We start from the raw sequence: 14905 nt of genomic DNA on the forward strand, positions 1-14905 counted from the left end.
TTTGAGGCCTTTTGGGTGATTCAAAAAGTCAAACCATGAGATCTTATGCCCAAGTGGACAATATCATGCCAACTAGAGACGTGTCTCACATTAGTTAGATAATAAGGAGGTTATGGGTATTCAAGTGAGGGGCAACATCTCTATTGATTTGAAACTTTTTGGGTGATACCAAAAGTCAAACCATGTGGGCTTATGCCCAAAGTGGAAAATATCACACCAATTAGATATGTTTCTCACATGAGAAGGAGAAAGTTATTGGTATCATAAGTGAGTGACAACATCTCTATTGATTCGAGGCTTTTTTGGTGATACCAAAAAACAATACCATGAGGGCTTATGTCCAAAGTGGACAATATCATACCAATTAGAGATGTGAAGGGTGGTTTCTTATCCTAAATAAGTGGTATCATAGCTTTGTTCCTAACTTAGCTACCTGAGTAGCACACTCAGGTGCCGAAAAAAGTAGCGAGCCTCAGGGGTTTTGGGTTATATAAATATAGATGTGAGGGGAAAACATCTCTATTGATTTGAGACATTTTGGGTGATACCAAAAGTCAAACCATGAGGGCTTATGCCCAAAGTGGACAATATCATAACAATTAGAGATGTGTCTCATATTAGATAGATAAGGGGACGGTTATGGGGTATACAAGTGAGGGACAACATCTCTATAGATTGTTGAGGCATTTTGGGTGATACCAAAAGTCAGATCATGCAGGCTTATGCCCAAAGTGGACAATATCATTCCAATTAGAGGCGTGTCTCACATTAGCTAGATAAGGGGAAGATTATGGGTATACATGCGAAGGACAACATCTCTATTGATTTGAGGCCTATTGGGTAGTACCAAAAGTTAAACCATGAGAGCTTATGCCCAAGTGGACAATATCATACCAATTAGAGATGTGTCTCACATTAGCTAGATAAGGAGTATGTTATGGGTATACAAGTGAGGCAGAACGTCTCTATTGATTTGAGGCATTTTAGTGGACAATATCATACCAATTAGGGATGTGTCTCACATTAGCTAGATAAGGGGTATGTTATGGGTATACAAGTGAGGCAGAATGTCTCTATTGATTTGAGGCATTTTGGGTGATTCCAAAAGTCAAACCATGAGATCTTATGGTCAAGTGAACAGTATCATACCAATTAGAGTCGTGTCTCACATTAGTTAGATAAAGGGGAGGTTATGGGTATGTAAGTGAGACACAACATCTCTATTGATTTGAAGCTTTTTGGGTGATACCAAAAGTCAAACCATGAGGGCTTATGCCCAAAGTGGAAAGTATCACACCAATTAGAGATGTTTCTCACATGAGAAGGGGAAGGTTATGGGTATCACAAGTGAGAGACATCTCTATTGATTTGAAGCTTTTTGGGTGATACCAAAAAACAATACCATGAGGGCTTATGTCCAAAGTAGACAATATCATACCAATTAAAGATGTGGAGGGTGGTTCCTTGTCCTAAATAAGTGGTATCATAAATTTGTTCCTAACATAGAGATGTGCCAGGGGTTTTGGGTTATATGTGTATAGATGTGAGGGGACATCTCAATTGATTTGAGCCATTTTGGGTGATACCAAAAGTCAAACCATGAGGGATAGTGCCCAAAGTTGACAATATCATAACAATTAGATATGTGTCTCACAATAGATAGATAAGAGGAAGTTTATGGATTTACAAGTGAGGGACAACATCTTTATTGATTGTTGAGGCATTTTGGGTGATACCAAAAGTCAGACCATTTGAGTTTATGCCCAGAATAGACAATATCATTCTAATTAGAGGCGTGTCTCACATTAGCTAGATAAAGGGAAGGTTATAGGCATACATGTGAAGGACAACATCTCTATTGATTTGAGGCCTATTGGGTAATACCAAAAGTCAAACCACGAGTGTTTATGCCCAAGTAGAGATGTGTCTCACATTAGCTAGATAAGGGGAATGTTATTGGTATACAAGTGAGGCACAACGTCTCTATTAATTTGAGGCCTTTTGGGTGATTCCAAAAGTCCAATTATGAGATCTTATGCCCAAATGGACAATATCATACCAATTAGAGACGTGTCTTACATTAGTTAGATAAAGGGTAGGTTAAGGGTATTCAAGTGAGGGGCAACATCTCTATTGATTTGAAACTTTTTGGGTGATACCAAAAGTCAAACCATGTGGGCTTATGCCCAAAGTGGAAAATATCACACCAATTAGAGATGTTTTTCACATGAGAAGGGGAAGGTTATGGGTATCACAAGTGAGGGACAACATCTCTATTGATTTGAGGCTTTTTGGGTGATACCAACAACCATATCATACCAATTAGAGATGTGGAGGGTGGTTCCTTGTCCTAAATAAGTGGTATCATAGCTTTGTTCCTAACTTAGCTACTTGAGTAGCATACTCAGGTGCCGAAAAAAGTGGCGAGCGTCAGGGGTTTTGGGTTGTATGAGTATAGATGTGAGGGGACAACATCTCTATTGATTTGAGACATTTTGGCTAATACCAAAAGTCAAACCATGAGGGCTTATGTCCAAAGTGGACAATATCATAACAATTAGAGATGTTTCTCACAATAGATAGATAAGGGAAAGTTTATGGATTTACAAGTGAGGAACATTATCTGTATTGATTGTTGACGCATTATTGGTGATACCAAAAGTTAGACCATTCGGGTTTATGTCCAAAGTGGACAATATCATTCCAATTAGAGGTGTGTCTCACATTAGCTAGATAAGGGGAAGGTTGTGGGTATACATGTGAAGGACAACATCTGAGGCCTATTGGGTAATACCAAGAGTCAAACCACGAGAGCTTATGCCCAAGTGGGCAATATCATACCAATTAGAGACGTGTCTCACATTAGTTAGATAAGGGGAATGTTATTGGTATACAAACGAGGCACAGCGTCTCTATTGATTTGAGGCCTTTTGGGTGATTCCAAAAGTCCAATTATGAGATCTTATGCCCAAGTAGACAATATCATACCAATCAGAGACGTGTCTCACATTAGTTAGATAAAAGGGAAGTTATGGGTATGCAAGTGAGGGACAACATCTCTATTGATTTGAAGCTTTTTGGGTGATACCAAAAGTCAAACCACGAGGACTTATGTCCAAAGTGGAAAATATCACACCAATTAGAGATGTTTCTCACATGTGAAGGGGAAGATTATGGGTATCACAAGTGAGGGACAACATCTATATTGATTTGAGGCTTTTTGGGTGATACCAAAAACAATACCGTGGGGCTTATGTCCAAAATGCACAATATCATACTAATTAGAGATGTGGAGGGTGGTTCCTTGTCCTAAATAAGTGGTATCATAAATTTGTTCCTAACTTAGAGATGTGTCACGGGTTTTGGGTTACATGAGTATAGATGTGAGAAGACAACATCTCTATTGATTTGAGGCATTTTGGGTGATACCAAAAGTCAAACCATGAGGGCTTATGCCCAAAGTGGACAATATCATAACAATTAGAGATGTCTCACATTAGATAGATAAGAGGAAGTTTATTGGTATACAAGTGAGGGAGAACATTTCTATTAATTGTTGAGGCATTTTGGGTGATACCAACAGTCAGACCATGCGGGCTTATGCCCATAGTGGACAATATCATTCCAATTAGAGGAGTGTCTCACGTTAGCTAGATAAGGGGAATGTTATGGGTATACATGCGAAGGACAACATCTCTATTGATTTGAGGCATATTGGGTAATACCAAAAGTCAAACCATGAGAGCTTATGCCTAAGTGGACAATATCATACAAATTAGAGATGACCTTATCTAGATAAGGGGAATGTTATGGGTATAGAAGTGAGGCATAACGTCTCTATTGATTTGAGGCCTTTTGGGTGATTCCAAAAGTCAAACCGTGTGATCTTATGCCCAAGTGGACAATATCATACCAATTAGAGACGTGTCTCACATTAGTTAGATAAAGGGGAGGTTATGGGTATGCAAGTGAGAGACAACATCTCTATTGATTTGAAGCTTTTTGGGTGGTACCAAAAGTCAAACCATGAGGGCTTATGGCCAAAGTGGAAAATATCACACCAATTAGAGATGTTTCTCACATGTGAAGGGGAAGGTTATGGGTATCACAAGTGAGAGACAACATCTCTATTGATTTGAGGCTTTTTGGTGATACCAAAAACAATACCATGTGGCTTATGTCCAAAGTGGACAATATCATACTAATTAGAGATGTGGAGGGTGGTTCCTTGTCCTAAATAAGTGGTATCATAGCTTTGTCCTACCTGAGTAGCATACTCAGGTGCTGAAAAAAGTGGCGAGCATCAGGGGTTTATATGAGTATAGATGTGAGTGGACAACATCTCTATTGATTTGAGACATTTTGGGTGATACCAAAAGTTAAACCATGAGGACTTATGCCCAAAGTGGGCAATATCATTACAATTAGTGATGTGTCTCACATTAGATAGATAAGAGGAATTTTATGAGTATATAAGTGAGGGACAACATCTCTATTGATTGTTGAGGCATTTTAGGTAATACGAAAAGTCAAACCATGAACAATATCAAACCAATTAGAGATGTGTCTTACATTAGCTAGACAAGGGGAATGTTACGGGTATACAAGTGAGACACAACGTCTATTGATTTGAGGCCTTTTCGGTGATGCCAAATGTCAAACCATGAGATCTTATGCCCAAGTGGACAATATCATACCAATTAGAGATGTTTCTCACATTAGCTAGATAAGGGGAAGGTTATGGGTATACAAGTGAGGGACAACATCTCTATTGATTTGAGGCCTGTTGGGTAATACGAAAAGTCAAACCATAGAACAATATCATACCAATTAGAGATGTGTCTTACATTAGCTAGACAAGGGGAATGTTACGGGTATACAAGTGAGGCACAACGTCTCTATTGATTTGAGACCTTTTCGGTGATGCCAAAAGTCAAACCATGAAATCTTATGCTCAAGTGGACAATATCATACCAATTAGAGATGTGTCTCACATTAGTTAGATAAGGTGATGGTTATGGACATGCAAGTGAGGGACAAGTTCTCTATTAATTTGAAGCTTTTTGGGTGATACTAGAAGTCAAACCATGAGGGCTTTATGCCCAAAGTGGAAAATATCATACCAATTAGAGATGTTTCTCACATGAGATAGATAAGGGGAAGATTATGGGTATCACAAGTGAGGGACAGCATCTCTATTGATTTGAGGTATTTTGGGTGATACCAAAAGTCAAACCATGAGGGCTTAGGCCCAAAGTGGACAATATCATACCAATTAGAGAGGTGGAGGGTGGTTCCTTATCTAAATAAGTGGTATCATAGCTTTGATCCTAACTGAGGTCTTAACTACCTGAGTATGCTACTCAGGTGCCGAAAAAAGTGGGAGCTTCATGGTTTTTGGGTTATATGGGTATAGATGTGACGGGACAAAATCTCTATTGATTTGAAGCTTTTTGGGTGATATCAAATTTCAAACCCTGAGGGCTTTTGTCCAAAGTGTACGAATCATACTAATTTGAGATGTGTCTCACATTAGCTAGGCAAGGGGATGCTTCCATTCAAGTGAGGGACAACATTTCTATTGATTTGAGGCCTGTTAGTTAATATCAAAAGTCAAACCATGAGTGCTTATGTCCAAGTGGATAATATCATTCCAATTAGAGACGTGTCTCACATTAGCTAGATAAGGGGAATGTTATGGGTATACAAGTGAGGCACAATATCTCTACTGATTTGAGGTCTTTTGGGTGATGCCAAAAGTTAAACCATGAGATCTTATGCCCAAGTGGACAATATCATACCAATTATAGATGTGTCTCACATTAGTTAGATAAAGGGAAGGTTATGGATATGCAAGTGAGGGACAACAATTCTATTGATTTGAAGCTTTTTGGGTGATACCAAAAGTCAAACCACGAAGGCTTATGCCAAAAGTTGACAATATCCGACCTATTAGAGACGTGTCTCACACGAGCTAGATAATGGGAAGGTTATGGGTGTCACAAGAGAGGGACAACATCTCTATTGATTTGAGGCCTTTTGGGTGATAACAAAAATAATATCACGAGGGTTTATGCTCAAAGTGGATAATATCATACCAATTAGTGATGTTTCTCACCTGAGATAGATAAGGGGAAGGTTATGGGTATCACAAGTGAGGAACAAAATCTCTATTTAAGGCCTTTTGGGTGATACCAAAAAGTATTCCATGAGGGCTTATGCCGAAAGTGGACAATATCATCATACCAATTAGAGATATGGAGGGTGATTCCAAAAGCAAAGTTATGAGGGTAATGTCCAAAGTGGATGTAGAGATATGCATAATGGTACCTTATTCTTTTTTTTTGTTTTTTTGGTTTTTTTGAGTATCTTTCTAATGCGTGTTCAATAACATATGTTAGACTTTTGTATTTTATATGAAGCCTCTGTATGTTATTCATGAAATGATGAATTTAAAAAGACTATATAATTCCATTACATTATTAGAAGCATGACATAGTAATACTATAACAATTTCTTTACCCTCCCCACTTTTTGCTTTTTTTCTTTTGTTAATCGTCTTTATAGATTTGCTACTCGGGTTTCTTTATAGATCTCAAATATTATGCAGTTCCCACGGTAAGTACAACTTTCTATCTTGATAATTTTGAAATGCTTTTAACCGAAGTCATAGGTATTCTGACCATGTATTTTTCTTTTTATTAGTTTTTTAAGTGAAAATTTGCTTATAAATATAGTTAATTAATGTTATTATTTTTAAATTTTGAATCATTTTTTTTTCTGAAAGAATTTATCTATTTTGAATCCATGTGTTTTTGTCTCAATTGGAATTAAAACTGTTATTATTTATTATTATTACTTCTTTTTTCTTCTTTGAAAAAAAAAAGAAACATTTTTATTTATTTGCAATCGAAATCACAAAATTGGAGGTATATTTTTTAGAATAAAAGCTTTAAAGAACAGTATGTGTTAAACTTGTAATATTGTTTGTTCTTTTGTATTTTAGTTGCCTTAGGTTTTAATTTTTATTCATTTCTAATGGATTATAATAAATTTATTTGAAATTTATACTATATTTTAATTAATAGAAAAGAACCAAAACGACAGTGTATGTATACTGTGATGAAGCTGTTACATATATTGACAACTGTGTATGTTTGATTAGGTTAACATAAAAACTCAGAATCGTGTGGACCAAGTCTGCATATAGTCCCAAATTTCGCCCGCAAGTTGACGATTCGAGACAAGTATGTTTCTTTGTGGCATAACATTTATTTTGTTTTCATACCAGCAAGAGGAAAAACCTATTAATTCTTTAGTTTGACAAAATTTATGACAAAATTCCAAAATTTTTTGAGGTTGCTCCTTGCGTGGTGAATCTCTCCTTGCTAATTCTTTAATTTCCTTTTCAATTATTGTTTGAAAATGAATTCATACTCTATTAATGTGTAAGGTCTTGAAACATAGGTCTTTTGAATATTTCAGGTTTAAAATGATTAATTAATTATATGATTTCCTTTGCAGTCTTGCTCGCAATGTTTATAATACATCATTCTTTTTTAGCTTGATTTGGTGAGTTGAAGGCGTACCAAACTGTTCTTGATACGAGCTTGCAACATAATACCTCTCAATTTCATGATGCTTCAAGGATTTGTGCTATATACAGCACAACAACGAAAAGGTGACATCTTGATTTCTTCCCTTTATATTTGGTGATTGCTTTTCATTTTTAAAGAAAATATTGTTCTGTGTGCTTAAGATTTGATACAACAAATTTACTCTCAACTTCAAATATTTCGTGTGGTCGTTCCTGCAGGTTTGGAGTGGTTAGGGAAAATCTTTTTAAAGACTTTATTGTTCTATAATTTGCTAAAAGAACTATGTCGAACGAGAACAATTGCAAACCGATATCAGGATTGAAGATGTCTACTTTCTGTGTGGTGTTGCAATTCGACACTACCACTCTCAATACAAAAAACAAGGTACGTTATGATAATACAATTTGTTTGTGCGCATGTGTTTAATTAATTGAATTCTGTTTGTTTGATTGCATTTAGTTTATAAATGAAAGCCCCTAAGGGGCGGTTTTGTTGGCAAGACTTGGGTCTCTTGGTCATACTGGCTTAGAGGCCTCAAGTTTGAACCTTTCAGCAAGCTTAATACCAAAAACCCTTAATCTCCCCGTCTAAGTCTTGGGGTGCGGCCTGGGTATAGGAGAGCAAAGCTTCGACTCCCAATCATAAAAAAAAAAAAGTTTATAAGTGAAACTTTAACTTTCAAGTGTCTTTGTCTATAGACGTTCTATTTAGTTTTGTTTCTCGATGCAAAAATTCTTCTTTGTTTTCATCGTTTTTTGAATCCTTGCATTGTGAGACTACAATATCAAGAACCTAACTAATTAACTATATTGCAATCTCAAATAGAAACTACAATATCAATAGCCTTTGGAGAGGGCTATCTCTCTCCTAAGAACTCTCTCAAGTTCCTCACCATATACTATTCTCCAAGATGATCCCCTTGTATCCCTACTATCTTTATTTATAACCAATTCACCCCTAACTAATTACCACGTCCTTCAAGACACCTTGTCCTCAAGGCATGGAACACCAAAAATATATATATTTTTTAACATCAACAAAATGTGAAATCTAGCCATATATTAAACCCTAGCTTAATCTTCTTCTTTGACGAGGTGGCGGCGGATGTGACAAACAGAGGACGAAGGTAGTGGTGGCTAGGGTTGGACAATGTGGCCAGATGGTGTCAATCCAATTTGATTTTTAGGTTTAAAACCTAAAGCAACCTGGTCGAAAACTCCTTGCCAGGTCCTCTTTGTCTTTAAGAAGAAGATGGGCCTCAACAATTGTATTAAAAATCAACCAACAAAGCTCACGACCCCACTTGCTTCTAGAGTCTTCCCCCTTCTGACCAATGACCACTCACGTGATTAGGGCTTTCCTTTTCTTTCTTTCTCACGTGACCTGCATCAAAGTACAGGGTGCGGTAATTCGATTGCTTAGGTCGGCAGCTTGACGCTCAAGCATTAAACTATCAGCACTGACAACTTTTCATTGATTGGATGTACCTCGAAGTAATTCAAGCGATTGCAATCAATCAATTGATCATCATGGACGTCCCTCAGAAGCAATTCAAGTGGTTGCAATCAATCACTTCTTGCATTAGTTACATCTCGTGATTTAAGCGTCGCGTCTCGTCAGTCCCTCAGTGAGGTATATGATGATCTTAGAAGTTTGCATCGCCTCAATATGTCGCTCATCTCGAAGTATTAGTTGCCTTGAAATAAAGGACAATGGTACATTGTCTCCAACCAGTGGTATCGGTGTCTTTCCCTAACTTATCAATGTAGATAGAATCTTGAGGTCGAATAGAGTGGCTAGCCTCGGGTAATTTGTGGTTGAGCTATTTGACAGATTAATTAAAGGGAGGCTTGGTGGTACTTTTGTTTCAAGGGAGGATTGTTGGGAACTCGGGATTGCGATCAAAGTCCCATGTGGGATAGATAAGGAAAGGCCATGGATGTATAAGTGCGAGACATCCATTTTGGGTGATATCAAAAGCAAAATCATGAGAGTTTATGCACAAAGTGGATAATATTATACCAATGTAGAGATGTGGAGGGTGATTCCTTGTCTTTTTAAAGTGGTATCAGTGTCTTGTCCCTAACATATCCATGTTGGTAGAATCCTAGTGCTGAACAAAGTGGCAAGCCTCAGGTAATCTATGGTGGAACTATCAGACATGTTGAAGTATGGATAATTAATTGAGGGAAGATTGGGTGGTACTTTGTTCGAGAGAAGATTGTTGGGAATGGAACCAAAGTCCCACTTGGCTAGAAAAGAAGAAGATCATGGGTATATAAGTGAGGGACAATATTTCTGTTGATATTGAGGTATTTTGAGTGAATACCAATAGTAAAACCTTGTGCCCAAAGTGGACAATATCATGCCAATATAGAGATGTGAAGGGTGGTCCCTTGTTCGTAACTTATCCATGCAAGTAGAATCCCTTAGTGTCGTACAAAGTGGTGAGCTTTAGAAAATCCATGGTTAAGCTACCGGAGATATGGTATGCTACGGTGAAGAGGATTTATGCCTGGTTAAAGATGATGTACTCAAAATAAGACATTGATGGATGACTATTTGAGGGGAGGTTCAGTGGTTACTTTGTTCGAGGGAATGCTTGTTGAGAATGAAACAAAGTTTCACGTTAACTAGAGAAGAGGAAGGTTATTGGTATACCAGTGAGGACAACATTTGTGTTGATATTGAGGCATTTTGGTGATACAAAAAATAAAACAGTTTGTGCTTAAACTGGACAATACTCAACTAAATGTAGAAACTAAATGTAGAGATGTGGAGGGTGGTCTCTCTCTTATTAACAATTGGTATTAGAGTTTTGTTCCAAACTTAGCCATGCAAGTAGAATCTCCTAGTGTCAAACAAAGTGGTGAGCCTTGGAATATTCGTTCTTTGAGCTATCACTGGAGCATACAAGTGGTATTAGAGTCTTATGCCTAACTCATCTATACGAGGTGGCGAGCCTCGAAAAATTTGTGGTTCGATAAGGGGAAGGTCAAACCCTAAAAATAGAAATATATATATATATATATATATATATATATATATATATATATATATTCTTTTCAACCAATAAACTGAATCAAAGTTTCGGTTTAAGAAAACACCAACCTAATTTAAACTGAAAATTTTATAACCCAACCTACGGTTTGGATTGGGTTGGGTTGCTTTAAATTGTTCAGGTTTAAACACACCTAGTTGACGAGTTCTCTTTAGATATGATTTTTTTTCTTTCACTTTTATACTTCATTTAATGTGATATCTTTTGTTAATAATTTTTTTTATTTTTAGTTTATTGTTATTATTATTGTTTATATTGATTATTGAGGTTTGAGACTGTCGTTTTTTTTTTTAATATTTTGTTGCGGCCCTATTCTTCTCTTTTACCTATTTTCAAGTGGTTATGAAGATGTCATACAAGGAATTTTGTTTTTTCCACTTTTATAATTCATTTAATATGTTCTCTCTATTCATTTTTGTTTTTGGTCTATTGTCATTATTATTTTTTATATTGATTAAGTGTAGTATTTTTTATTTTTATATATTCCAACGAGATTCTATGTGATATCTCTTGTTAAGAACTTTCTGTTTTTAGTTTATTGTTATTATTATTGTTTATATTAATTATTGAGGTTTGAAAGTGGCATTTTGTTTTCTTTTTGTAATATTCCAATGGGATTTTTTGTTATTACTTGGTTGCTGCTCTATTATTCTCTTTTACCTAATTTTCAATTGGTTATGAAGCAGTTACGCGAGGAACTTTTGTTTTCTTTTACTTTTACTTTTACTTTTACTTTATTTAATATGTGCTATCTCTTGTTAAAGAAACTTTATTTCTGTTTTTATTGATTATTGATGTTTGGAAGGGTTGTATTTTGTTGTTTTTTTATATATGTTTTTCAATGAGATTATGTGTTATTGCGTGGTTGCTATATTTTTCTCTTTTACCTAATTCTTCTGTTTTAATTTTTTATATTTATTTTATTGTCTGCTTGATATATAATTGTTTGGGTTTTAGTTTATGCTGTATTTTTGTTGCTTTTCTTTTTTACCTTCATTTCTTTGTTGTTTTAGCTTTTAAGTGTTCTTTCTCTGGTATGTCAAATTTTCAATTCTTTTTTCTTTGTTAACTTTTATGTGTTTTTTTTAATGTTTTAATGGCTTTTTTTTATGTGATTAGCTACCATTCAATAATTTATATTTCTTGTTTATTGCTATTTGTAATTTGTAATTTTTTTTGGGTAAATTACACAAATCATCCTTGAAACCCTTGAAGTTAAGTGTTACGATTAAACCTTTCAAGTAAAAATTAAATCTTCAAAATTTTCATAAAAGAAACAAACCCCTAAATTTCTAATAGTATAAATTAAACCCCAATGATAAAATTACATTGAAATTTTTAAAAATTGGATCGAAATTAATTACAATGGCAAAATTTTTCATCATCTTTGTTGAATTTGAATTTGAATTTTACTGGAAGTTAGTCATATGAGCCCAAAATTGTTGAATTTGACAACCCAATAGAGAATCGACCGGTTGACTAAACAAATTTTTTCTTCCATTTTACAAATTTCCATTTAACCTCACCATTCTTTCGGACAAGCCAAAATTCCAAACCATGTCTCTCTTCTCTTCTTCTCTGGTGGTGGCCCAAGGCCTGAAACTTCTTTGCCTTCTCCATTTTCTAATCCCATGGTGACCGGTTCTCCATTTGGTTCCTCAACATCTAAACCGACTGGTTCCTCAACATCTAAACCGACGACGTTGTTTGGTTTGGCAACTTGTGAATGATTAAGAGTTTAATTTTTGCTTTGGCAAGTTTAGGGGTACAGGGGTATAATGGTAACAATTATCAAATTCTATGGGTGATTTTGTTGGGATCTTCTATTTTATTCCTTCACCCTCTTTTTTCACCTCTATTTATTTTATTTAATAATTTATTCAATTTATTAACTACCATTCAATAATTTATACTTCTGGTTTTTTGCTATTCTTTTATTAATAAAATCTTACTTTTTTATTCCTTATATGTGCATATGATGTATGAAGTATATTGTTGTGAACTAACCATATAAAATGAGATGAAGCATAATGTCAATTATAAAATTTATGGTTTCTTTGTAGTCATTCATTCCTTTGCTAAATTATCTATGAATAAATTTTGATTTTCACTTTCTACAGCCCATTGTCTTTTTGGGCATAGGGTCTGTTTCTTTATTTTCTTTTTTACTTTTCGCTGCACATTTTTATAGTAATTGTATTGTCATGAAACGAAAATATATTCAAATATATACTGATTTATTCCTAAATACCCTTTTATATTATAGTTTCTATTCCTAAATACCTACTCTTTTATAAATTTTTATTCGATGTGTTTTGATACGTCTTCGATCTAATTTTTTTAGTACCACTAACCTATCATTTTTTTAGTGTATTGTTTAAGATAAAGTGTAGAAGTTCATTTATAATAAGGTTTGAAAGTTCAATTAGTTGTATGATTAGTATTTAATATTCTATATTTTTATTGTTCAAGTACTTTTTGTTTCATTTAGTAACCATATTTAAGGTTCTTTTTGTTCCATTTAATAACCATGTTTTATTCTTCCACTGTTTCATGTATGTTTGATCTATTTGAAATTATTTTTGTATTTAATTATTTTGTAATCATTCATTTTTGTTATATTTATTTTATACATGTTTTACTTTGATATTCTGTATTATAATTCGGCGTGTACTTTTTATGTAACTTGTATTTAACATGTTATATCTTTATTTGTATTATTGGCTGCAGGATGTAATATATAGTTTGTATATTTATGCCAAAATTAATTATTCTAATACTGCAACGAAATTTAGATGTCCAATAATAAAGAACATATTTTTTAACTTATTGCTTTTATAGCATATTTGTGAGTTTAGAAAATCCCAATGATTGCAAAGTACAGTACTATCGGGATTTAGAGCTTATTCTACTCTTAACTTTAAAGACTGAACTGTACTGGGCTTCCCTGCATTAAATAGGCTGGGCCCAAAAGTACATAATTGGCCCACCAGAATCACTAGCTAGACGGGGCGACACCTGGGCCTGTCCGTAACCAGCCCAACATATCTAAAGCCCACGGTCTTCACTCTCGAGATGGGCTCAATCAAAAGAGCCCAAATCCGGCCCACTCAGTATCACTCGTTGGGCGGGGCGAAGACTGGTACGACGAGAACGACGAAGGGGACGACGAAACCGAATCTCTGAACGGCGAAATCGACTTCCTGCTGGAAACGGACCACCGGGACAAAGTCTCCAATTCAGTGGTATAATTCGGTTCGGGTTTCCGGTTCATACTCTTGCCCGATTTCCGGTTCGGCGAAGGCGAGGGGAAGCATCCAGTTGCAGGTGAGACCTGCGGAGGTTCGGCGAGACTGGACCGAGCGAACCGCCAGCGATCAGACCGGGTTCGCGAGGACGAGTGGAGGGAGCAGGAGGAGGATTCGGAAGGACGGCGGAAGTGGGATACAACGGGAGGAGGTTTCAACTTTTGTGGCGGCGGACTTGGGGACGGGCAGAGCCGGTGGTGAGCCCTGGGGACGCCGGGTTTGATCTCCCATTTGAAGGGAACAGCAGCCGGTCGCCGGTAAAATTCGTCGGCATCCATTGGCGGAGAGCTCAAAAGTAATGGACATGCAAAAATGGAAGTGGGTTAAGTAGGGAGAGGGAAGGCTTTAAAACTGGTATTAATCTCGGCGAAATCAGAGGCATGGGGATGGGTTTAAGTGGGTCCCACTCCCGTTTGACTTTGAATTGGGAACGATCATAAAAAATGACAAATCTGCCTAACATTAGAATTATGGGCATGCAACTTTATTGTTCAAATGTTGATAATTTGAATAATGCAGGATTGTCTATGCTTTTCAATGTCAAATAATGCCTACTCAAGTGAATTTGTAGTGCAGATCTAAAATTATGTAACTTTTTCTTGTACACAATTTTATTCAAAATGTTAATAATTATTATTTGTTTGTCCCCCAACAGGTCAAATAAAAACTTATTTTTCCTTTTGACTTTGGTGAGTTGAGAAGCCAAGTGTGCCAAATCATGAAGTGGGCATAATTTTTTCAGTCAAATGACCTGTAAATCTTATTTCTACCGCCTTCCTTCTTAAACATTTCTGCTTGTTTTCCCTTTGACCCATAAATCCAATCAATATGACATTTGTGTTCCTAGATTTAGGTGGCTATGATTTGATCGGACTTAACAGAATTTTGATCCCTTTAATCCCTCGGCCTTTTTTTCAAATCCTCCATGAATCTTCTTA

The 14905-nt window shown here is 35.9% G+C and overlaps 2 protein-coding genes across 12 annotated transcripts in view; one reads left to right on the plus strand and one right to left on the minus strand.

Moving 5' to 3' along the window:
• LOC111004701 (uncharacterized) overlaps window positions 1-14905 on the plus strand; it is a 38961-nt gene that overhangs the window by 3677 nt on the left and 20379 nt on the right. The window lies entirely within an intron of this gene.
• Window positions 13458-14267, minus strand: LOC111004696 (hydroxyproline-rich glycoprotein family protein). The gene has a single exon (XM_022275837.2). The coding sequence runs from the start codon at window positions 14243-14245 to the stop codon at window positions 13745-13747; it is 501 nt and encodes a 166-aa protein (XP_022131529.1). The 5' UTR covers window positions 14246-14267; the 3' UTR covers window positions 13458-13744.

The sequence above is a fragment of the Momordica charantia genome (assembly GCF_013281855.1).
Source record: "Momordica charantia cultivar OHB3-1 chromosome 11 unlocalized genomic scaffold, Mcharantia_2.0 BLBB01000011.1, whole genome shotgun sequence".
Taxonomy (NCBI): domain Eukaryota; kingdom Viridiplantae; phylum Streptophyta; class Magnoliopsida; order Cucurbitales; family Cucurbitaceae; genus Momordica; species Momordica charantia.